The sequence below is a fragment of the Centropristis striata genome, chromosome 9, assembly GCF_030273125.1.
Source record: "Centropristis striata isolate RG_2023a ecotype Rhode Island chromosome 9, C.striata_1.0, whole genome shotgun sequence".
NCBI lineage: Eukaryota > Metazoa > Chordata > Actinopteri > Perciformes > Serranidae > Centropristis > Centropristis striata.
The window spans coordinates 24238199-24264939 of record NC_081525.1 but is presented as its reverse complement, the minus strand read 5'-3'; the positions used below and the strand labels follow the sequence as shown (position 1 = coordinate 24264939).

General features: G+C 37.8%; 1 protein-coding gene across 3 annotated transcripts; it reads right to left on the bottom strand.

Annotated features, from left to right (window-relative positions):
* Positions 1-402: 402 nt before the first annotated feature.
* swt1 (SWT1 RNA endoribonuclease homolog) lies at positions 403-26128 on the bottom strand. 3 transcript variants are annotated; one of them, XM_059341592.1, is made up of 18 exons: positions 25976-26128; positions 25647-25850; positions 24258-24330; positions 23484-23569; positions 22311-23403; positions 21952-22081; positions 21599-21700; positions 21269-21460; positions 19884-19977; positions 19155-19390; positions 18661-18809; positions 18199-18337; positions 15633-15772; positions 15301-15437; positions 14813-14959; positions 10571-10634; positions 10368-10435; positions 403-751 (listed from the first exon to the last, which is right to left on the bottom strand). In XM_059341592.1, exons 3-18 carry the CDS (start codon positions 24324-24326, stop codon positions 646-648), a joined length of 2952 nt encoding a protein of 983 aa, XP_059197575.1. In that variant the 5' UTR covers positions 24327-24330; positions 25647-25850; positions 25976-26128; the 3' UTR covers positions 403-645. The 3 variants fall into 3 exon arrangements, with proteins under 3 accessions (XP_059197575.1, XP_059197577.1, XP_059197576.1); XM_059341594.1 differs by having other exon boundaries at positions 23496-23569; XM_059341593.1 differs by lacking the exons at positions 25647-25850; positions 25976-26128 and adding an exon at positions 25239-25607.
* Positions 26129-26741: the final 613 nt, after the last annotated feature.

Below are 26741 nucleotides of genomic sequence, written 5' to 3'. Positions count from 1 at the left end.
CAAAATGTTCAATCACAGCTGTGTCTGCAGCGTCCAGCTGTGCAATGATTTAATGAGAGCGGAAGTTCAGTGACTTCAGATTGCCACTAGGCCTCGTTACCTCCCCTCCCTACACCGGCCTGCCTGCGTGACGTCTGATGCTTTAGCCTCTGTGTGTGTGTCACAGCAGCAGCAGGTGTAATCTCAGCCTGTCTGCTGGCGTCACACACTCGGCGCACTCTAATCTCCTTAGTCACGATACACACACACATGCACACTCAGGCTATCGATTACAGCACACATACTAAACTACACAGGTGAGCCCCAAGACACATACCACAAAGAAAGCAGTTACACAACAGGAAGTTACTGTAATTGCTGCTAAACAATAGTTCTAAGAGAAAAAAAAGCTTCAATAAGACAAAGCTTCAAAACATTTAATTTCTTGTTGTAAACATTTAACTCTTTTACATAAAATATAGTGTTCTGAAATTATTTACATTTCTTCTTTAAAAAAAAAGCAACCAAAACTAGCCAAAACTGACAGCTAGACACTTTTAATAAAGTCTTGTCCCTCATCATTTATGATTGTGTGACAACCTCACCAATAACTTAAATTAAAAAAAAATTAAAAAATGTATTCAGCTTCTTCTTCCTGGTTCTGAGTCAGAGCAGTGATGTGAAGGGGACGCGTTGACTTGTAGTCTCAACACAACGATCCAGGGCCTGTTTTAGGTACATTAACTGGGTCCCTCCAAGTCCCAGCTTTTCCCTAGGAACACAAGGAAAGAGATATATTAGATACTAAAAAACTGACATAAAAATGAACTTCTTCTGATACTGCAGGTGACAGGGTCCTCCATAAACACAAACATTTCTGTAAAATACAGACTGGCACTTATTTCTCTGTATTTGTGTCTTTGATTCAGTCAGTTTAAAGAAGATACAAAAAGAGCTGCTTTCATGCACCAATCTGCTTTAAACAATATTTTAATCTAAATAATAGGCCCAATAACCACTGCATTACCCCATTCAGAAATAGATAGTGGCTGAACAAACATTGATTTAAATTAAAATCTTAAATAAGATTATTTCTTTAAACTCTTTAAAGATAATAAGTAAAGTCCTTTCCATCAAAACTTGAATTCTGATAGAAGCTTATTTGGTCTTCATATGATATCATTGATCATCTCTGTCTGGGATTTGTGCATGATAGTCCAGAAAACAGTTTTCTTTGACTCATTAAAACTGAATCCTGACTTTATGTATTGTCTCTTTTATTTCGGTGTGGTTACTTGGTTTCTATGTACAGATCTGGTCACAGGTGTCAATCCCTCTAGTATACAGCCTTTAAGGTGAGCTAAGATTTAAAAAAGTTTTGAGTATGATTAAGAGCTTTCTGTTGTCCTATATGGGGTTTCAAACAAAAGTCAAAGCCTGTTGGTTGGGCTAATATTAGGGCCGCAAAAATAATCAAAATTGTTTTGAAATCGCAATATGGACTAGTGCAATATCCAAATTGCAAGGCACAATATTCATTAAAGGCAGAATATGTGTCAAAATACCAGTCTGAATTATTGAGTATTGTGGAGCTGCAGACATCTGGCCTAAAAACTGTATTCCAGAGACTTCAAAATAAAAACAATATTTTGTTGTTGCTTGTTGGTAATGTTTGGCAGAGATCCTTGCAAAAAAAAATAATTCAGAACTATGATCATTTTAATATTAACAAAAATAATGATGCAGAAATGCATCATTCGCTCCAATATTGTGAATCATAATAAAAATAATCTATTACAGATGATATTTTTTCCCAAATCATGCAGTCCTAGATTATGTACCCTGGTTTTCCTTCAATGTTTTGTTTATTTTTTTGTATTCATTCGTAGCAGCAAAACATCACAATTAATTGTCCAGTGAAGAATTGTGCAACTTCACTTCATACCATCTGGATGAACTTGGACAACTCCACAGACATCTTGCCGAGTTAACTTTCTACGTGCTGTTCATGTTCAGCACAGAGTGTCCATAACAGACAAAAGAGCTTCTGTGTGGGCTGCAGCTTCCAGAAGCACCGAGTCTCAATGACGGCTATTTACACACACATTTTTCTAGTTACAACACCACATGCATCCATGCAGTTTCAAATGCACAGACAAAACACACTTCACCGTGAGCACAAACACACAAACTGGCTGCTCGAGCCCTGGCAACGGCTCCCTAGCACCGGAGACACTGAGGGAGCCTGTTGCTTGTTTGTTTCCTACTCTGCTTTGTTTCCACTGGAACGTTATGTAACTGCAGGGTGGAGAGAAGGAGGAAGTATTTGCTGGCTGTTGACGCCCCCTGTTTTCCCTCTACATCCCTCCATCCACCTCCCCTTCCTCATCCAATAGTGCAGCTGTGTGTTTTCATAACCTGCATTACCGACTCTTCAGTCTTGTCAGGTTTAGGCTGCTCCCACAATGTGTTGGTCTGTCACAAATGATCTGTGTTGACACTCCAGCATGCTCCATGGACAGAGGGACTTTGTGAAAGGCTTCCTGTCAATATGTTTACTTTGCCACATCTACACATTCATTAGTGTGACACTGCGGTCACGTCAAAGAGCATCGAGCTCCTGCAGGAAGGCTCTCTGAGCGCAGTCACACAAAGTCATTGACGTGCGCAAATTGTGTACAGAGTCAGTGACCCAGATCGACAACGTATACACAAAGAGGTAGAGCTGTTACATAACAGCCTATATGAGAAATTAATGGGTGAATATACCCAGGAGACAGTAACGATTTGCACTGAATTCAATATAGAAACACATGATGTATGACATAACTGATTGCTGTTCTCCTCCTGCCAATCATGTTATGCTGCTATGGACACATGGGTCATCTCCATGGCCACAATCTCCACAATGTTCTGTTCAAGAAGAAAAGAACCTTTGCAGGTGAAAATGTGCCCACGGGTTGCCTTTTTATAAGAGATGAATAATTAGGGCCTCGGGGCAATCGCACAGAGCACTGGTCCCATACAGCAATAGCTGTAGGGACCAGTACTGTTATACTGTGGATTTTTTCTTCTTCCTCTTCCGGGCGCAATTTCGTCCCGCTACTAGTCCTACAACTTGAAGAGTTGCAGGACAAATTATATATCAAAACGTGCGGTTTGATCGGGATCGGTGTGCTATTACTTTTCTCTAAAGAATACGAATTTTTCGCGAAAAACTGCCCAAAATTTTGCATTGAAATGAATGGGACGGCAGAAAAAAAATGAGCGAAAAAGAACAATAATTGGAGATTTTTAAACGTCTACTCCTCCGGCATAATATCACCTAGAGACTCCATTTAGACTTTAAACAGTAGACACAAGTCTTGTGTATCGGTGTATTAATCCACGTTTCGATAGGTCATACAGTTTTTTATCAATCCCTGTTCAATGACCATGATCATTTTTGGAGAAATTCTGAGATTATAATGGGTGTGTATTGCACAGAATGTTCGTGTCACAGTGTGTGACATCATTGCCAGAGTGTAGAGGGAGAGAAAAAATTGTCAAAAAATAAATTTGAAAACTGCGCTCCAGGCCGCAAATTCCACTCTACAGAGATAATTTACACATAGAAACGTAGGAAAATTTGTCTTCTCACTCACAATCCTCTGGTCAGAGTTATAGTTTGGGCGTACGACGCACAGATGTGCCATCAACACGCATCAACAGCCTCATTGGCTCCCATATTAAAAACGCAGGAAGATTTCTGAAAAAAAAGGTTTTTTAGATCGCTCTAACAAAGCTATTTTTTTTTCCAGCTTTCACTGGGACAGGTGTCAGTTAATTCTGTTGATTGCTTTGATCTGATTGCCTTTGATCTTTGATGTGATTACAGTTACAGATACACACACACACACACACACACATGCGCATAAACGCGCACACTCCTCACGCATGCATACACATGCTTCAAAAACACACGCACACACGCCACACACACACACACACACACACACACTTTGAGGTTAAAGGGCATAGTTTGAAATCTCTGAAGAATCTCATCATAGTGTACACACACCGGCAGTAGCCCCCGTGGCCCTTTCAGAATTTCCCCAGAGGACATTTTCTAGTTGGTTATCTGATCCTTTTCTGTCCTTTGTTTGAAGATGATGATGACATGATTTATCTAGTATCAAAGAGCAAACAAGACCATTTATAAACACTAACATCGAGGTGCTATCAATTGCCCTATGTGCAGTTAGGATTGCAAAATTCTGGGAATTTATGGAAATTAACAGGAATTTATGAGAATAAACCGGGAATTTACAATTTACATTTAAAATGTGTTAATAAAAGGTTGGCCCTTAACAGGGAGCTTAAATATAGTTGGGGAAAATATATTTTAGCATATTTTTGACTAAACCAACCAAATTTCATGTTAGTACACTTGAATATCTGCTATTCCTCAATCACATAGCACACTGCTAACGGCAGGGTTACTGAAGCCATGCCCCCTACATGCACTGTGTGATTTACAAATAAATCTGTTGAAATGTTTTTTATTGTATTATTTTGCATGGATGTCTGCTTATGACAAAACAAAATGTTTACATTTATGTTCGAATACAATACAGTTATTTTAAATTACACCCAATTTCCAGTTATTCCCATAAATTTCCATAATTCCCATGCAAAGTTTCCAATTTGGAATATTTCCAAATTTCCCCAGCTTAACAAACCTATGTGCAATACATTTCTGTTATTCAATTCATTTTTTCAAATTGTATTTATTTTATTTTTAATTTTTGAATTCAGTTTGTACGACGGAGTATTAGGGCCACATTTGGATTAAAGCTGTAAATATTGAATTAATTACGAGAATAAAGTTGAAAATAATTAAATTAATTACGATTAATTACTGCACCTTTTTTTTAATCTATTTTATGGTTTCCCTTCTTTCACTGTGCACCAATTACACTGTTATGGCTTTTGTATTGAAATCTTGCTGCACACTTTGATAATATAATTTACATAAAGCCGAGGCTCATTTAAAAGTCTGCTTTTTTCCATTTGACTCTCATCTAAAAGGCAAAGCATTGACCTTACCAGCGTGACACAGTGTGATAGAAAGGCTTGTGAAGGAATACCAGTTAATGATAACAAGGTGGCACTGGGTTTAGTTATAAAATGTTTCTCTTGCAAAAGACTTGCGAGGGCTTTCGTTGCGCTTCAATTAGTACATGATGAAATAATATTACGCTTCAGTAATATGGAATAGAGAATTAAGGAAGCTTTTATATGTTTTCACCTCTATTTCTAACATGGCTATAATCCATTTTTAATTTAATTGTTGGAGAACAAAAAGACAGCTGAGAGTGAATGATCCGTCTTATCATAGACAAAGCAGTTTCTCTTAACTGAACAGAAAATTAATTCATGTTAAGCTTTAAGCTTTCTTCAAATGTTCTCATTCTTCAAAACAGCAGTGCAGTGTTTCCTTTTGGTCATTCTTTTTGACTGAGGTACATTAAACAAGTGTGTTAATATTATTATATAAAATGATGGGTGTCTACCATAGATAAGGAGCTGGTGGTTAAGTTGTGTGTCTGACTGAATGAATTATGTAAGAAATGATATGCAAGTGAAACACCAATTGTAACACGCAAGCTTGACTTCACATACAAACACTGCAAGGGAGAGGTGATATCTCACAACTGAGGTATTTGTTCTCACTTATCAGTTGACACTGAAGCTGTATTAAAAGCCATCAACCCTCATGAATCATCCACAGGTGAAAGGACGGTGGTGAAGCAAAATCAACAGTCTCACAAAATTAACAGCACAAACCAGCAACACACGTACACAGAAAATATCACAAGCAGGTAGAAAGAGATGCAAGGCTGCATGTATTCAAGTATATTTCTTCCTGTAAAAGGAGGTTTATGGGCTTATGTAAACACACTAGTGCATTCGTGTCTTTCCCAACTGTGCTGCAAATCATTTATAAGAGTGTATAACACACTGTATCCTTCCAGCTGAATGCATAAAAGCTCTCCTGACTGTGTGCATACATCTTTCAAACACAACAGCTGAAAACTACAAAAACAAGCACATAAATGTATCTTAAGACAGACAGAGAGGTTTTTCTTTATTTTAATTGTATTTTCTACATTGTAGATTAATATTAACGACATGAAGAAACACATAAGGAATTATGTAATAAACAAAAAAGTGTTAAACAAACCAGAATATGTTTTATATTTTAGATTCTTTAGAGTAGAACAGCTTTTGCTTTGATGTTCTCAAACACATTAAGAAAGCAAGGAATTCCACTAATTCATTTTTGACAAGGTGCACCTGTTAACTGAAAACCATTTCAGGTGAGCACCTCATGAATCTGAGAGAATAATAAAAGTGTGTAAAGCAAAAAGTGGCTTCTTCAAATAATCTAAAATATAAATGTTTTTGTATTGTAAAATTTTATTGTTTAACACTTTTTTGCTACATAATTCCAAATGTGTTCTTTCATAGTTTTGATGTCTTTAATGTTAATCTACAGTGTTGAAAATATTTTTTTTTAAAAGAAAGAAAAACAATTGAATGAGAAGGTATGTCCAAAGTTTTGACTGGTACTGCATATAAATGCTTAGTTTTTACTTTTGGATCATTTTATTGTAAAGCCAGCAGCTGTTTGTTATTGAGAACGATAGGGAACACAGAGCACTTTTTTTTTTTAATCTAACAGTTCTAAATCTTATCTACTGTTGAGGCCCACTTGAAAGCTGCCTGCCAATGACCGAACATGCTCCTGGAAAGGGCCTCCCTAAGGCTTTATATAACTGATGACATCATGCCATGGCACTGAGCAGCGAAATCAAATATTTAACACCACAGATAATGCGTTCACTAAGTAAAGGCCCACATCACTTCGCAGTAGATGTATCAAATAAAATATTTACAATCACAACACAGGCAGCTTAACTATATCTCTGTGGTGACCTGCTGTAACAGAAGCTGGGATGATGTGACTGGTTGGTAAGTGCCAGCAAAGCTCTTCCACGAAGTGACACAGCAGATGTTGTCTTTAATACTGAATAAACCTTTGCTTTAATCATGGTTTCACGTCATTATTACAAGCAAGACAGTTACTCTTCAAAATGGAATAAAACATTACAATAATCTATCTGATGATACTTGGCAGCAGCATTAAGAGATGACACATAATGGCCGGAAACAAATAATCGAGACTTGAATACATAGAACGGTGGATTGTTTCCATGGAAGCTGCTGGGTTCAACCTGCGGTCATAAATATAGCAGCTATTTAGTCAGATGCATATCACTAATTCTGTTTGGTAGTGTATGTTTGCATTCTGTTGCTTTTTTTACCCCCGGAACTGTGGGAATTTAATCACATCCAATCTGGCTTTTTTAAGCAAAAATGCTATGTATGCAAATACCAACTGAGCCAGGTGGCTGTGGCTCGGTTGGTAGAGAGGGTTGCCCACCGATCGGAGGGTTGGTGGTTCGATCCCTGACCATGGCAGCCTACATGTCGCAGTATTCTTGAGCAAGATACTGAACCCCAAATTGCTCCCAATGCTGCGTTCACGGAGTGTGAATGAATTCCCAATGGTGGCAGGTATCACCGTTTAGGGTAGTCTCTGCCACCAGTATGAATGTGTGTGAAAGGGTGAATGAGCGCAGTCTGTAGTGTAAAGCACTTTGAGTTGTCGCAAAGCGACTAGAAAAGCGATATATAAGTGCAGTTCCATTTTATTATTTATTATTTTTAGTATCAATTAATTGTCAGTTTGTTTTGATTTATTGCCTCTACAAAATTGTGTGGCATTCAACCAAGAGTTGAAAACCAAAAGATTACATTAATTTTTTATCGCAATTACAATCACATAAAACAGTCGAACAACAAATCCTTACATTCAAGAAGCTGGAAAACATTTTTTTGGGGGGCTTTTTCTTGATACACCAATAACCGATTATAAAAATTGTTGGTGATTAATCTATTGACAAATAATCATTTGAGCACTACAGATGTTAACCCTATCAATTTTACAGATTAAAAAGCATTTAAATTATTATATAATAATTATTATCTTTAACTAGGGCGGTTACAATATCTTATTGTATCAGTCAGATTTATCAGTCAAATTCATCTTTAGGTTTCTTTACTGTGTTTTGTCTCTTTTTTTGGTAAATTAATTACACTCAAAACACATGTATATGGAGGATGAAAGAGATTGTAACCATAACTGTACAAAACCTAGAAAACCCCCAAACTGTTAATGGACAGATGGATAAAGAAAACATATGATTTAAGAAGACCTGGGTTATTTACACAATATTATCAATAAATAATATTTTAGTGTATTATTAACACGATAAAATGCTTTTTTTTTTTTTAAACATCATGCTACAATACCGATATACAGTGACAACCCTATTTCTAACATTTAAAGAAAAAGACATGTATCATATCAGCATACAATGTCAGTCAGTCTTTATCAGTGACAAAACAGTTAATAAATCCAGAAGGGTAATCCAGTAGGATAACTGTGTATTTGAATGTGTTAATAATTTAGTTTTAAGGAAGGCGAGATCATATCAGACAAGCTGCAGAAATAAAGCCTGTGCTACATGAGTGAGCAGGAGAATGACGGGCGGTCACTTTGTAGTCCTAAAGCTTATTTTTTTGGCATACAAATTCATCCTTCCAAAAGATACAATTTAAGATTCCCAACTGAAAAGAATGATAAATAGGACACAAGTCAAATAAAAGCTGTTCAACACAGATGACATGGGCAACAGCCTGGTGAAGTCCCCATTAAATCACTGCAGGTGATGACATCTACGCTTGGTAAGTCAACACTTCCTTTATTTTATGACTTTATGGCAGTCTGTTCAGGAGCGGTTCACTTATTGTTTAATCTCCATGGTTCAAATAAACTCCACTGTTTGCTAAACATTTATTTCTAGGTCCCACTTGTACTTGAAAGGAAATCTTAGAGCGGACCAGCAATAATACTCATCCATGCAACAGATAAACACTGTGTGTGGCTATAATTTAACCAATAAAACATTTTATCTGTGTTCCAGGTAATTGAATGTGAGCAGTCCCATTATATGCCAGCCTGGTGGTTAGTATGGGGTGATCAGATTACAAAAATACAAAGATCTATTATTCCTTCAAAGAAATATGTTAATAACGAGTGTCACAATTGTTTGGAATGGTTGACATGGCCACGGTTATTGTCTGAGCTCTGCTGGGGATTTATATAAGGAGGGCTACTATGACAATGCTGGATAAACAACACACATGCGTGCCCGGGCATGCTTTAACAAAGAGTACAAGAATTTAGACAACTTCAGGATGTTTGTTTTGCAATCAAACTTTCCGATTCTGGTCAGAAGAAAGTTAGTGGTCACTAGCTGTACTGAGCTTCAAAGGAAAGACGATAAGTTTGAAGCAAGTATAAGTTTATATTTTATGAAGGATTTGAGAGAGCTGATGTATATGTTAGTAATTAGAAGCTCAGAATCAACCATGTCATGGCCAGAGTTGAAGAGAGCAAAGAACACAAGGAGACACAACGGACAGAAACAAACAGTTAAGCGACATGAAAAACAGAGAGCAAATAATGTTAATACTGGTGAGAGTTAAACACGTAGTGTAATCTGTTGAAACAGAATCACTAGACAAATCTGGAATCTCTTATCTCTGACACACACAATCAAGGTGTGTGCATCGATTAATAGGAAGAGAGAATTACTTTCCTGGAAGAACAACTTCAATACCTGTAGGCTGAGTTGGTTGCCAATAAAACAGAATGAGAGGAAACAACATAGGAATCCTCAATCTACCAGAAGTGAGAAGACAATTTAACCTAAGATCTGGTCAATATGATATCAGTGGAATTAGAAGTGAAAATAACTCGACCGCAGGATTGGTGCCAAAGAGAAGAAGAAGGCACACAGTGACGAAAGAAATCAAGAGAGAGAAAACGCATGAATATCTTTCAATCAGACAGGAACTGCATACAATACAAGATGAAACACATATATAAATATAAATTTATCAGTGATGTCTGTTTGATCATACCGGACCATCTTTAGCACCTAGAATTAAGGGCCTTGCTTAAGGACACCACAGTGGTTCTCATAAATAATTTAAATTACCCAATCCAGATTTATCCTGCTGGTCCAGGGATTGAACCGACAATCTTCTGATCACAATAAAAGCTTTTTTTTTATTTTGAATTTGATGATTAAAGCCTAAAAATGCACCTGATTTACCAGACAGACAGTGTAACAGCAACCATTTAATGCATGCTCTGCATCAACAATATCATGACAATAATACACAATATCATGTGTATGTGTGTACCCTACCTGTACTCTTGTTGTTTGAAACAATCGAGCAGATCTCTGGCAGTAAATCTGGGATCCACCTCAACAAGCTGAAACACATTGCATATGAGTTAAAAACGAACAGGTCAAGGTGAACTCAACATGACAAAGACTGCTGAAAGGTAAGGTTAATTAACTCATCTAATAATCTAATAATATACCAATAACTGTGAAATGGCACCAACCTGATTAGATTGGATGATGTGGAGCAGTGTCTGGACTTCCTCTAAACCAGGCGCTGAGAAGACACTAGGAGGAACAAAAAACTATATTTAGAGATGACCTCTTTTCCAGGTGAAGCTTGAAAAGTTCATTATCCTGTAGAAGCATTTTGTGAGAAATGTTCATTCAGTCAATCTGAACTAAACAAGATGTAATCACCACATTAGCATTTAATGAGTTCATTTAATAATGTGCAATAAGAGATATTTAAAGTCTCCTGCCCTGCTATCCCTTCCTCTAGATTCAACCATTTCTTATGAGAGTTAATTCTCTTTTTAGTGTATATGAATGTTTTTGCACACATTGGGAGCTGCAAACAAAATGAATACCGCATTTGAACTCTTTCTCTTTTCTTTTCTATCCATCCATCAACCACCCTGCACCCAACTGAAATGTGTACACACACACACACACACACACACACACACACACACACGTCACTGTCAACAACTTAATGCTATAGAGGGCTACCCTGAAGGCCGATCTACAAATAAAGTAACAGGCAAAAATAGGGCAAGTAACGGCAGTGAAGGATTGAATAATGAGGAAAAGAGAATCAGTCAATTTGAGCAGAGACCTAAATTATCCATATTTAGAGAAAAATGAGGGAGAGGGAGACAAAGAGAGATCGCCTGTATGGAATGAGTCATAGCGCTGCTCAAACATGTGAAAATGAGTCTGGCTGTCTCCTAGGCAACTGTACTTGAGCAGCCCAACACACGCATGCAAGCGCAGAGATAAGCTCAAAAGTGCAAAGATGCATGCATAAGGAATACACAGATTCTTGCAGATAGAGGCAAATGTTATGTAGTGGAAAAAAGGCACATTTTAAAATATTCACTGTAAAGTGAATAGGTTTATATTGTGCATGTGAAGGCCTAATGACTGCTATTTATAACTATTATTTATGCTCTGAATTAATAAACACCTATACACATTTAGGTGAAGGGAATTCACATTTATTTGTGTGGAAGATATTACGACATAAATCAATTGAATGCGTGTCACACCAACCAAACAGAAGAAAAAAAGAAAACAAGAAATCCATCCACACCCACATGTACAACTTTCAGTGTGTAACCCTAAACAGACGAAGACGAAAAACAAAACCACAGCTTGAGGGGAAAGCAAGAGCTGAAAAAAATCTGGCAGAACTTGTTGAGGGGTTGTGCAGTACGTGAAGTATTTTCATTACGTGCAATGTTTTGAAGACACGCTCTCTCTCTCTTCAGACTGATTGACATCACACAAAGACCTGCTTAAGAAGCTACAGGTGTACTGTCTGTGACATAACATCGTCAACAGGAAATGATAAACATCTGACATCCAAACACACGGGAAAGTACATTTAACATAAAATAGAGTCTCTGTCTGTCTACACGTCTAGCCTTTGATTTTCTTGACAACCATTAATCAGATAATAATAAGTATAATGTATAATATTGTTAAATATTCTTTAGTAAAGTAATTTGTTTATGAAAGCAGCCTTCTAAGTACCTTTGCATCGTCATATTAGTGCAAAATTGGTGCACAATCCACAGAGAAAAGGCCAATTTCCATTCCAATTAAAAGATTCACAATGTCAACTGCCATATTGGTGATCAGTGAATGTTTCTCCTCTAAAAATGAGTCATGTTCTATTCTGAACAGGCACTGCACTCGTGCCATGAAATCAACAAAGTACCACTATACTGTCTTGCAACAATAAACAGGGCAGCTTTAGAGGCTTTGAGGGCTGAAGGGGTAATAAAAGTGCACTTGGGACACATACAGTACTTCAGTGGATTATGATCTGAGAGGCCTGTATTGTCTGTTTGATAGCCACTGAGCTGAGAAAACACTGAGAGACATCAGTATCATTTTTCGGTCCTACTCCCATGATTAAAGAGATACATATCTAAAAACATCCTTGTCTTTTGGTTGAAAATACGATTGTCCACATTCTTGTCTCTATTTTTAACTGGTTTACAGGTTCTGAACTAGAAACATAGCATCACAAATATTATGAAGAAACAGGATGTCAGAAGTAAGACACACCACCATTTAACTGCAGTGTGTGGCAGATAACAACAGATTACTGATTACTAAGTAAAACTTAATTGAAAGAGACTTATTACTTACTTACTTAAGGTTTTCCAGAAAATTTCACAACCAAAAGAAAAAAACTTCAATATTGTTTTTTGTAAACATACAGAATAGAAGTTCAGAGTGACACCTGGATGAAACAGAAGGATCAACAGACACTTTGCCCTTTGGATGTCACGTTTGGAGTTCATTGTTCCCTCAAAGAGAGCCAAATGTCACAGTGAAACCCATCAAGGGAATAAATAATGTACTGCCTCCTGTCTGGACCTTTTATGTTTGTGATGCTAGGATGTTTTATGTGTGTGTGTGTGTGTGTGTGTGTGTGTGTGTGTGTGTGTGTGTGTGTGTGTGTGTGTAATCTTTCTAATGTAGTTATATTATATAAATGGAGCTGAGCAATTTCTGAATTATGGGACGTTTTCTCATAACTGCCATGACAGCAATATGAATCATCACAAGAAACAAGCTGACGGCAAGCAACTGAAGTCAGCATGAGAAGCATCAAAGTAGACAGAAGAAGAGCACAAACACCCATAAAGAGCTCCACTGATATGTCATCTTGAAATGGCATTAATTCTTTATGGTGGAAATTCTTCACTGCACTCAACCAAAGACCCACTCAGCTTCTTGCCAACTTGTGATAACCACTGTGACTGCTGGATGATGCGTTCAAATCTGTGTGAAATGTAAGCAACTCCAAATATTTTCAAATGCCACTGCAGGCCAAAGTATACACTGTGAAAGCCGGGAGGAGGTGAAGACATCGCAATTGTTTGCATTCTCTTCTTAAAGGTACTGTGAGAAACTTAACAGTCCTTCAGTGAAGAGCTTTCTGTTGCGTCATGGGAAAGGTGATAAGGCAAAGCTACAAGGTCAAGCAGATTAACACTACTAACACTACATTCCAAATTTGGCCTGAGAGCTGATTCGTACAACACCACCCCACCCCCACACACACAGCCAGGACACGGGAAGGCATAGGTTGGTTAAGGGCAGGTGAAGGACAGTTTAAAGGGACTTCTTAGATGGACTTGCTGTCGAGACAGAGGTGAAACACACCAGTGAAGGCATGTGTAAGGTTAAGCCAGAAGGTTAAGTGAAGATTATGCTCTTTTCAAGATGGACAAGCAGGGATGATGAAGGGTGATAGACATAAGAGTTATGAAAGGTGTTGAGGAAGAGGCACATGAATTCCTGCTTAGGAGCTTTTTTGTAGACTAGTTCCAATGCTTAGGGCTGTAACACATTTTGAATATAATTGATACAGGTATGGAAATCAAGTTCACTTTTGTGTACGAGGTACCGCTGCTACGGAAAGTAGTAGAAGATTATGCCATTTACAATTCGCATAGCACATTTGTATACACTACACACTTTAGTTTTTGGTCTCCACCACCCCCTGAAGGAAATATCTGGTTGCTTGGCTGCTAATTGGTCCATTATGTACACCAGCTAGTCACTAACTTTGCTGGGCACTCACTGAACAGCTGACTTAAGTGGCTAAAAACAGCACTGTGAGAGCAGTGAAACAAAACAGGAAAACTGCAAGTCAGAAGCTTAAAATAATAGTCGATATAAAGCTTTGTAGAGCTGAGGAGAGTTGCAGAGTCAGGTGATAACTGCTTGTGGGTTCGTCACCACAAGCAACTTCCTTTCACATACAAGCTATCATGTGATTTATTGTTAATATGAAAACACTGAGTACAGGGTTCGGCCAGCTCTCTAACAGTAAAATTCAAGCTCTTTTGAAGCACTTTCAAGGTATCTACACCAAACATTTCTGGACTCTCAAAGCTTTTATTACTACATTTTAATGTACAGCAATCAAAGTATAATGACGCTATACTTAGTTGTTTATATTAACTTTGACTGTATGTTTTGATTATGATTATTTAATGCTTGCTAATTTCCAGAGTAAGGATAAGCAGAGGACTATTTGCTATCAGTTAGCTTAGCTCGTCGGGTGTTAGAATATGACGACAGGATTATTTTGTTTCATATATTTTTTTAGTTTACATGATTGTTAAAAGGACCAGATTATGTTGAAAATCAAACATCACATTTCAAACCTTTAGTTGAACATTTAGACTGACAGCAGTGATGTGAGTGGGCTGAGATACCTGCTGAAGGCTTGGAGCAGCTGTGAGACCATGAAGGACAGTTTGTGCAAACAGACCAATGCGTCCTGTGGTGGTGGAGCACCTCCCACTGGTTGAGCGCTCTGCATGGTGTGAGGGTCATAGCCCAGAGCTTTGAATCCCTCTATGCTGAAACATGACAGAAAAAAATGACCTTAGGGTCAGTGGAATGGAATAAAAAACAAGATAAATATAAAAATAAACAACGTCCAAAGTGCTTTTTTTTGTTCCTGGAAATTTTCAGCCCATTTTGCTCTCCACTTTCTATTAGCAGAAGCGTTACAAGAGACGTCGGCCACTGTTCAGAATGGTGATTTCTTGCAGAAGTAAACACTTTTTAATGTAATGTTTAAGTGCTTTGCTCAATGAAAGAAAGGTATTTCTAGCTCTGTAAAAACAAATCATCTTTGAATGTTCTCTTCAGTATAAACATCCAAGCACTGCATCAATCAAATCCCTTTAGCACCCACCTTATTTCACACACATTCGACCAGATTTTCTCAAACAGGGCCCACACTTCCTGGTGAGAGACCTGAGCAGACGTGGGTTGTTTTTCTTCTTCATCATCATCATCATTCATGACAACATCACTGCCAGGCGATTCCCACTACACATGACACACACAGATGTAGCTATGAAATCAGTGTCAAAAAAAAACCTGTGTATAATATGAAAATTCATCCTGCAGTCTGGGTAATTATTGCACAGTCCATTCCTAGAAAAGGAGTTAACCTTTTGAACAGAATCTAAGTGGAATACATTACATAAGTACACTTAAACTACAAATTTACTCATAACTGACCTGCAGTTGTAGCTTATTGTAAATGTGGTCCAATACAGAGAGAGCACTAGGAACACGGCTAGAGCTTTTCCCAAACGCTTGCACAAGCCCCTTAGCTTCTTGGTGGGCTGTTGAGGCAGCACTACGATCTGATGTTTTACCTGAGTAAACAGATGACAAATACAGTCAGATGTATGCCAGTATACACATAGATCAATATAAAGTTTTTTGGTACACCTAGGCAAAAGGGAAGATGTTTTGTTTTGTGTAATCTTGTGAGAATAACTGATGTAAATATTAAGAAGGAAACAAAAGAGACACTGTGGCCACAAACAAGTTAACTCAGACTGGCTCTGGTGTTTTAAAGGGTCGGTTCAGATTAATCAAATTAATACAATAACGCCTACAATCAATCAAATCAAATCAAAATTACTTTATTCATCCCCAAGGGGAAATTCAGTTAGTCTGTTAGCTCTTGTAGAATGAGACAGCCTGATGGCTGTAGGAGCGAAGGATCTTTTGAATCTCTCCGTTGCAGGACGGAGAGATTCAAAAGATCCTTCGTACCGTCCACTGCTGTTTTTTTGATCCATAAAGGTTTTGTGTAGCGGATGATCTGGGTATTTCAGGATGGCCTCCAACATGTTGACAGGTCATCTCTCCACCACCTCCAAAACAAACTAACCAATCAATGCATCTGTAGGCCAGCAAGTCTCGTGGTCTGAGATGTTAGATTACCGTTTTTGCAAAAGGAGTCTGATGTCTCCAGTGTCAGCACTCTTGCCTTAGCATGCTACTGTAGCTAATGCACCAGCTATGGATAACTACCTTATACAACCCCACTTCAAAAAAATCTGAAATAGTCTTTCAACCATAACAGATACATACCTTTCCTTAGTCACTGTAACCTAAGCAGTTAGGAATAAGTGAAGCGTACCAAAAGTACTCATATTAAATTATCTTTTGACGTATTAGGCTGTGTAGTGCTATCAAGGCTACGTCGTCATAAATCTACTGAAAGGTGACAACCTTCACGAACCCTGATCTTACCTACCTCTAAGCAAATCTAACTCTAGCCTTAAATTTCAGCTTTGTCACTTTTTTTAGGAGGCTGCAAGCGCTCTGTCCTCACACGTATAGCTACCACAGACAAAACACAAACTCACAGCCTGCTTAAGGGAGAAGAGAAAAAAAATCGAATGCAGTACTTTTCCACTCCTAGGTTTGTTCTTAGCCTCACGTACAGTTTATCCCTCCTCCTCCTCCTCCTCCTCCTCCTCCTCCTATTCCTCCTCCTCCTCCTCCTCTTCCGCCTCCCCCTCTTTGCCCTACTCTCACAGTCCTGGCATGGAGCCAGGCTGCGTGGTACCAAGAAATCCAGAACCATGTTAGTGTACCAAGGATACACAGAGCATAGGCAAAACTTCATTGTTTTAGCTATTAACATTGTTAGATGGATTAAAAACAATTGTGCCACTGTTGTAGCACTCACCCCCACATACAGGTGGACAGAGAGCCTGAGTGAGAGGCTGAGACGGACACACACTGTAAGTGTAATGTAATGTAATTAGATCCAGCGGTAAGATCCAGAGCACGAAATGCTGCAGTGGACGACTCAGCATCTTTCTGACACACATTTCAGTGTCCTGTTTTAGCCGATGACCTGATTCTGGATGTAGTTCTGTAGGGTTCTAACGCAGTGCAGGGCAAAACACGTCACACCCCGAGGGAGTTAGGGTTTTATCTGGGGGATGACTCAGTATTCGAACACCATTGTCCGGAGAAGAATAAAAAAGTCAAGAGGAATTTCTCATCTTACAGCCTTAAAACTGGTACAGTGGAATAAAGAATATCTTTGCATTTAGACACCCCTGAGAGCTCTGCTTGGCCGTTTGCACAGATGAGAAACGTTATGCTCTCTTATCTCACATGGTATCTCAAGTTTATTATTGTTATATTCTTACATAAGAAAGATTCAAATCAGCTCCTAGGAAACTGACCTTAAATGTTTTAGTCAGCAGGATGTAATGTCATCAAGCTTTCCCAAATCCCAGCGACAGAGAAAATGCTAATAAAATAATCTTTGAGGTTTACACACTTTGAGCTGTTGTACTGCACACAATGCAAAAGCATAATGAATCGCAGCTTATGGTGACACAGCTAAAATGTAGGAGCTCATTTTTTAACTGAGTTGATTTATCTGTCTGAACAATGAATGGATTGTTTAGTCCATTTTTTCACAAAGTTGAATTTAATTTTGGCAATACTTTCTATGGTGTTTTAGTTACATTCCTCATGTTATTGTACACTTGTACACTGAGTTCTTAGGGATTGGGACTACAGCCAGTACAAACATGCATTTTCTCTTCATCACTTATCTTCCAGCAGTTATTAAAAATAGTTTTGTTGACTCTGAGGATACTAACAGTCATAGTGGCAACAAGATTCCAAACAAAGAACCCAAGACCGTACTGAAAATCTTTAACTGGGAAAAACAGAATTGAATAATTAAATAAAATCTTTGCTCAAAATCTGTTGAAAACCACAAAAAATTCAAAGAATCTCTCCACCTTTTCCAGCTACATACCTGAGTTAAAGAAGTCAATGAGGCTTAAAACAGTTTGCAGATAATCCCTTGGGACAATGTGCCCAAAGACAGCAATCCAGTGCTTTTTCAAACACTGCAGGACATCCAAGAGAGTCCAAGGTGGTTTTATATAAACAATCTGTTAACAGAAAAAAACAAAATAAACAAAAGCCAACATGAAGAATTTAAAATATTGGAATGTTTCAAATGACAATCTGTCCCATCTGAAAATTGTCTAGACTGCTGGAAAGTACAGAGGAAGGACAAGAGGAAATTTGATCCATAATTTTCCACCCAAAACTCATAAATCTGATCCAGGGTGACCAAGAAAATGCCTTAAACTCATGCAAAGTTTAAACCAAACATGCAACTTTAATATCAAACAGTAGTTCTCTATGTTTTCAATACATTTAAAATACAGTTGAAAAGTTAGGAGAGTGAAATTTTAAAACTCAATTTCACCTCTAGCCAGAGGTCTTCAAAAGCGGCCTTCATCTCCACCTCTAAAACATCAGACAGCACCTCTCGCAGGCATTCTTCTAGTTCAGAAACACTGCTACGGTCCCATTTTGTCTGTTCTTCGTCCTCTCTTTTGCTCAGTTGCTCGCTATCTGAGATCAGGTACAGAGAACAACACTGTATGTGAGTACATACCCAAAACAATAAAACACATTACGCAGGACAGCAGTTATTCTTTAAACAAGATTTTATGCATGTATGTGGAGCGGGAGAGAGAGCAGGAGCATACAAAAGCACAAACTTTTAAACTGCCTAAATGTCCCCTGATTTAAACACAGATGGACTTTAAGTGAGGGAAAGAAACACAGACATTTAAAGGACTGGAAAAGATATGGCAAGTCCATGGTTGGTATGTACTGTTTATTATTACACCGTGAGGAAATATGGCAAGTAAGTTCCTGTTTTACAAATAAAAAACACATTAATCCCTGGCTCACCTTTCTCCTCTACAGGAATGCCTGTTCTCACTTGACTGTGTGGCTGCACTGGTGTAAAGCTCCTGCTTTGCATTGGTCCTGGGACCTGATGGCTGATGTGAGGCAGCATTGGAGTCTTAATGTTTTGCAGAGGATGAAAGCCATGTCCAGATCTTCCAACCTCTGCCTCCAAATCACTCTTGCTGAAGGCTGTCACCCCACTCAGGAGGGCCTTACTGCATAGATTCTTATCATTACTAGAAAAGAAAGGGTGGACGACATGTTTTATTTTAATCAAGCAAGTCTATGTGGCAGTGATAACTCAACAACATAAAGACATCTATTTTTCAGCAGCCTGGAGGTTTTGTGGTCAACATTGAATCCTGAATGAACTTAACTGTTGCTGTGCAACAATAATAGACTGTCTACCCCTTTATTTCCCTTTTAATTTAACAAAATGATGAATAACAGCGTCTGGAAATACTAGTCAGAGAAATTGGTCACAAGGAAAAGAAGGTGCAACAAAACAATCACCACCCCACTACGTAAGCCAAAAATTCCTGAACTAAACTCTCCCTATGCTCAGCACATCTATTCTTGCCCAATTACTCTGTCTGGCCTCTCTTTCTCTCATCCCGACTGGAACTATCTGGCCTGACCCACTCACAGTCACATGCATGTGCATTATTTGCAGAGGACACTGACTCTGCAGCAGCAGCAGTATACTGTTGGGGGGGAGGGGGAACTCACGTGCATAGAATATGAGCACACTCTGGGTACAGACTCTGGTATTGCAGGCAGCACTGCAGCACCCTGTCATCATTATTCTCAGCATTCAGACCATCTGGGGACAAGGAGGCACAAAGATAAAGAGGAAGGGCCGAGAAAGAGGAAGACAAGAGTGAAAGAGAGAAACATGACAGTCTGTATAAGGACAGAGAGACATGTTTAATCAACAACACTGATAGCTCATGGTAAGGGTATCTGTACAACAGTGCCTTTTTTATTTCCAAGACAAGGGAGAAAATTCAAAGATGAAGAACACAAGCTGGAGATTTCAAGCCTGTTTTAAGAGATTAGCTAACTGCTTATATTCACCGAAATAGTAAACAATATATCTACTTCATGTCTTTAATTGTCCTTCTTTGAAGACATCCTCATGACATTGTTGAAAAATTAAATGTCTGATGAATATTACATAAAGCTCAGAAGTAGGTTACCTTATTCATTGGTGAAACCTGCCCTTGAGATGCATGCAATGTATGCCATGCTAATGAATTCAGGAGGACCAGTTCAGTGATAGTGCCTCCTAGTGTTTATGCTACTGTAGTGCAGGGATGCATGGCAGCTCTGTTGCTGCATGTGCAATAACTTACTGTAAAGGTTAAACAAATCTCTCTATATATGCATTTATGTAACAGTGCCATTATACCATAAAGTTATTCATGGAATAAAAGGCTGTAATCTCCCACACATCAAACACAAGGCCATGCTCAGTTATAGACTTATAGTTATAGAAGTATTTGTTTTAATTGTAAAGAGATGCAAACTCATCTTAAGGTCCATTGTGTAGGATTTAGTGCCATCTATTGGCGAGTTTGCAGACTGTACTAATAAAAAAATGCAATGATTCTTGTATGAATTATATTCAAATGAAAACATCATTGTGAATTTTACACTATTTCTGCTGAAAGATCTCCCCGAATCCAACACACTGGACCTTTTAAGTTTGAAGTTAATACCCAGGCTCTACCAGAACTCAAATGTTTGCAGCCAAAGATATTTGAAGGACTTCAGTTTTAATATGAAAGACAAATTATTCTACTGTGAAGCTTTTACCTAAGAAAAAGGCAGAAACGATCATCTAAAGGGGTTATTCTTTTGCTTTTCTCTAATGTTTTTTGTTTGCTCTATTGTGGCCCCAGGTGACATTTATATTAGCATGCTCAGCCATCATGTTTTTGTAAAAAGATAACACCCATCAGTCCCAAGGAGGAATCTGATATAAGCTTGCAGACATCTTATGGAAACAATTACCAATCTTAACTTTTAGGTTCTGTACTTAAATTGAACAGAAACTCCCATTTCTTTTAGTGCACTAAAAATTCTCATATTTTCCTTAAATCAGTACTTACTACAACTTGCAGTGGCCTGCTGCATAGACTGCCCCCAGAGGTGAGGTTTCCGGCTCTTCAAAGAGTTGTAAATGTACGAGATTGCAGGAGTGGCCATGTGGGCCACAGAACCTGACAGACCTCTCCCCCTTTTGAGGTAATCCAGCTCCTGAAGCACCACCCAGGGGATCAGGATTATAGGGAAGCCCAGGCCTGAGTGAACATAATGTGGGGAGGAAACAAGAAGTGATTATTCCACCTTTCATATTTTAAATCCCCCAAAAAACAATTATGAAATAAATCATACATCCTTCTACAAGAAACATCAAGTATTAAAATAAATTTAAGCACCTCCAAGGCCATGAGATTGGATCTTTTTGATATAATCCAGGTGACTGAGGAGAATGTTGGTGTCCAAAACAATGATCAGCTCTTGCTGAGGAGACTGTTTACCTGTAAAAAAAACACAAGCTCATATTTAGTGAATTGTTTGTTGTTGATTGTAAAAAAAAAATTAACTGGAGTAAAATGAATCAAATAATACCACAGACTTCCATCTTGCTATTATGAAACTTGATGTCATGTGTCATTTTGAGGCAAAAGTTTTAAATTTATATGCTTCATGTGGGAATTTGAAATTAAATCACACAGCGAGTTTACATTTTACACTTATGATGAGTGCTCTTGAAGCATCTGGAACTCACAGAGTGTGTCTGCAGCTCCCTCTTCTGGAGGGTCTATGTCCATACAGGTAAGTTCTCCATAGCTTTCCATTACATTCAGCTCCAGTCTCTTCTCAGAGCGGGCAAGATGAAGCTCTTCAACCACTTTCGTCTACAAAAAACAAACAAATAAATACAAACATCTTCTCTGCCATTTTTGATTATTCAGGGTTTGGCGATTTTTTTTTAACGAATTGCCCACAGTGAAACATTGTAATGGACAATTATATAGCTGATGTTGATGAAGTATTTTAGATTTTTCCTTTTCGCACTATGAAAATGAATAAATGTAAAACAAACATTGACTTTTTTCAGATTAAGTGAATTATGCTTTTTATTACCTGGTCATGCCGCGGCTCAGGGATGGTATGAGATGTAGCTGGGAGTTGGCTTGACAAAGATGACCTCTTATCTTGTCCTTCAGATGAAGAACAAGGTGTAACATCCAAACAGCTGTGAGCCTGTTGGACAGTTTCCTGCTTGGAGTTGCTCACTGAGGCCCCACAGTCTGACACCTCAGTCCCATCTTTGAGATCTCTGTTTGTAGAACTGGCATCATTTTTCTTATTATCATCATTACTCTTACTAGTGCTATCTACTTTGGTAATTGGTTGAACCTTTCTTGGTATCCTAAAATTAAAAGGCACAAATGATATTTTTTTCTTAGCAGATGATGACTTATCTGTCTTCTGTGACACTGATGTGGCATTCCCTGGGATTGAAGTGACACTTTTCCACTTATTTGACTGACTAACTGAGGTAGTGTGCTTTGCTGGCGTGGAGGAATGCTCTGTGGTAGGGGCAGAGGGAGTTTTTGCTTCTGTACATAGGCTCTTTTTGGCCTTATTTTCTTCATGCTTTTGGCACATCTTCTCGAAAAGTTCAGTCCTCTTTAGTGCCAAAGAATCCTTGGAGACCGAGGAGGTCTCGCTTGGTTCCTTGGTCTTGATAGTTTTGCTGTCATTTTCAGTCTGCTGTGGTTCCTCAGCTCTGCACTTCTTCTTCGGTACATCCTGCACCTTTTCTTTCCGTTCAGCAAAAACTAAACTGGGACTCATTAGCTCCTTTTTTGATTTGTTTGGGCTCCTATGGAAAGACTTTTCATCTGCGCAGCTTTTAGATGTCTTCTCTGTCCTCTCAGGAACTCTACCTGATTTTTTTGAGGATTTTGAGGCTTCCCTTTCCACAGTCTTACTCCCATTGACATTGTTATCTCTCTTAGAAATATCATTTTTTGCTTTTCTAGAGCATTTTCCCCCATGGAATGGCACAGAGATACTTTTTGTTTTTTGACATTCTTCTTCCCTTTTAACAGGTTTCTGGTCTGTTGCTTGTGTTACCACCAGTCTGTAAACAGGCTTTTTGATCTGGCGGGTGCTTTGGGAAACATCTTTAACGGAAGGAGGAGCACATTTTTCTGGTTTTGCTGTACTCCTGCATGTAGAATAACAGAATAAATATCACAACCAAGGATCATTAACAATATCGACATTTTGTTGTTATAAGCCACGTACACTTTATCTGACCTCTCCTGGCTCTTATCATCGTGCTTCTTCTTGGAACTTTCATGATGTTTGGAACCAGCTTTTTCTTTTGATGGCTGAAAACATGGGGGAAAAAACATTGTATGTTTTGTAAACAGCTTGTTATGAATACAGGGTAAACCTTTATTAAGGTTTATTAAATATATATAAAAAATCAGAAACTGTTTAACCAGTTGATTCATCAACATTTTGCTCAACAGAAAATCAATCTGCAACAGTCAAGCTGATGATGTAGCAGTTTTAGTAATAATAAAAATGCCAATTACCAGCAGTTTCAAAAGTTATATAACATAACAAGCAGTGTGAAAATTTCCCCGTTTAGCTTGGGGAATTGTGATGGGTATTTTTCACAATTTATAGAAAGAAATAATTTAGAGAAAATGAATAATTGAGAACATAATCCTCAGATTATTTCATTATAAAAGTGTTTTGTAAATTGCACACAAACATACAGATTTAAATTTTTCTGAAGCATAGGTTATTGTATATTTGTCTGCAAATCGATGAGGACTATTTCATGGCAATATTAGATTATTATGTGATTTCTTTGTATGAATGTGATGAAGTACCTTGTTTGGTATCTTATTATATCAATGAACAATTTTGCTATATAGTCCAACTGATTTTCCACAACTTTATGTGATATTTAATCACAATACATATTAATATCATAACATAAAATTACATTAAAATATATTATTTTATCCACATCGACCACCTCTAGCAACAGAGCTCCCTTCTTACCTTCTCATCTTCTTCACTTGAGGATGATGACAACTTCCTGCGCTTTCTCTTTTTCGACTTTTTCGACATTTTCCTGCGAAATGACATTTTTGAAAAGCAGACATGGTCTTCAGTAATGAAATCCTTACACACCTATCCATTTAAATCTTAAACCTAGACCTTCTTTGGCTCTTCACATACACCAAGAAAGTGCTAGCGCTATGTCTACCTGATACAGAATTTAACTTCTAAAAATAAGAATATACCCTAATATTACATAACGTCACCATGTTAAAATAATCGCCTAACTCATTTTTTCAAGTTTTTCAGGAAACACAAAAAACTTCACCAAAAGTGTAACATATGACATTTATTGATCATTTCACTCAAAAAGGATGTCACAAAGGATGGCCATTGGCATAGTAATAACACTGTGTGTAAATTATGTAACTTAAGAGAAATAAATGACTTAGGCAATTTTTGAACATGCCTTTGTGACTTAAGAAAGATATGGTAACACTTTATTTTGAAGGTGTCTACATGAGAGTCACACAAGCCTGTCAGAAATATTACATGACAAGTATGATGAGCATTAATGTTACTTCAAAGTGTCATTAATGTTCATGACACATCCCATGTCATGTTTATGACACGCTCATGTCACTCTTATGTAGACACCATAGAGTAAAGTGTTATCAATATTATTGTCAACAATAAAACACTGATAAACTAAACTGATAACTAAACATTCTCCCTCTAGCTCTTCTTTGCTGGGTTCTTATCTTATGCCTATGAATGTGGCAAATTGTCAAAGAAGTGATGATCTTAAAGGGGTAAAATCACATGATCTGATCAACTGAGGATGTAGGTGATTTTACCATAGGTGACAGGCGTCATGAGGAGATGATTTAGGGAAAAAACATTTTGACAAAAAAATTATTTAGGCGATTGTTTTAACAGTGTGGCGATAACCAAAGGCTTTGTCTACAAGGCTAACGTTACCTGTATTTCCTTAGTAACAAAATCGATGTAACGTCAATTGTCAATGAAGAATCCAGTTATTCACAAACAAACACGGGATAATAAAAGCTGAATTGTGTAATGACACAAACATAACTACATCTTAAGTTTACATAAAATATATAGTAAACTTATTTTGAGTGTAAAAATATATAATATAAAGTGATAAACCGACTGCTTGCTACACACGACACGACCAAAAGCCAAAGTTAAATGTTACCGTTAGCTGATTTAAGCTGACGTTAGCTGATAAAAATAGCAACAAAACCGCGATAGTACAAGCTCATTGTTTTCTTTGGTGTCTGAAAGGTACGCGTACATTAATTCAGTGGAATAAAGCGTGTCTGATAACAATAAAGGTGTAATTCGCAACCAAGTTAGTTAACTTACTGTAATGACACCGACTGATTTCCAAAACATCCGCAGCTCTTCCGGCTTTTCTTCTTCTACTACGACAATTCTTCTTCTGGTTGGAACATTAGCGCCACAGTCTGCACTGGAGTAGATGTCTGCGCTCTTAGATGTTTTGTGACAAATAAACAGTCGTTGTCTTGTCGGACAGAGTGGTACACACAACATGCAGATAGGTGAGCCCTGTACAGAGAAATACAACGGTAGTCAGTTAAAATGAGGGAGTAGAAAATACGAGGTCAGTTGAACAGTTAGTATCTTTCTATTTGGGTTATCATGACCTCTTCACACAACTAGATTCTTCTCACCAAGGTTACACCACCAGTGTTTCGGAGGAATGTTTTTTTCTTTTTTTTCTCCACAGTATGTACGAGTGTTCATCAGCACAACAGTGAAACCTGACAGAGGCATGTGCATTGCACAGGAAGGAGTCGCTATGTCTAAAGTTTCAGTTTGCTGAGTCTGCCTGATATGCAGCAAGAATCCAAGAATAGATGGCACTGAGCCAATCCTATATAAATTCGCTTTGGTCTGTACTTTTACATTATTCATTCTTATGCATCTTACAGAATTAATCCGAGTTTGCATACATTAACGTGTATTGAACGGCATATCTTTGTGTCATCTCATCCTAGACGACTCGACCACCATCAGAAAAGCATCATTACAGGGAAGCAAGGCAACTTTGAAAGCTTCACAAGCTACCAATTACTCACACTTGAAGAAGGTGAACTATAGAAAAGCAACCGGGGGGGAGAAATTCAGTTAGTGAACCAAACCAAATTAGATAAAGTTAGTTCTATGAATTATTTATTTAAAAAATGATCAAATTAACAATGCACATCTGATATGAAATTATAACAAAACAAAGCTGCAAAGAAGGCAGGATCCTGCAAAATGTACTTAAACTACTAGTTTAATAAAACAATAAACCCTGAGATTTCCATTTTATGCTATTTTGTACTTAAAAACTATTTCAGTCCAAGCAATTGCCTTTTTCTTTCCACTACATTTCGTTGACACATATACCTTTATCTAAAATGAGCTTCACATTGACAAACTACAACATTAAAA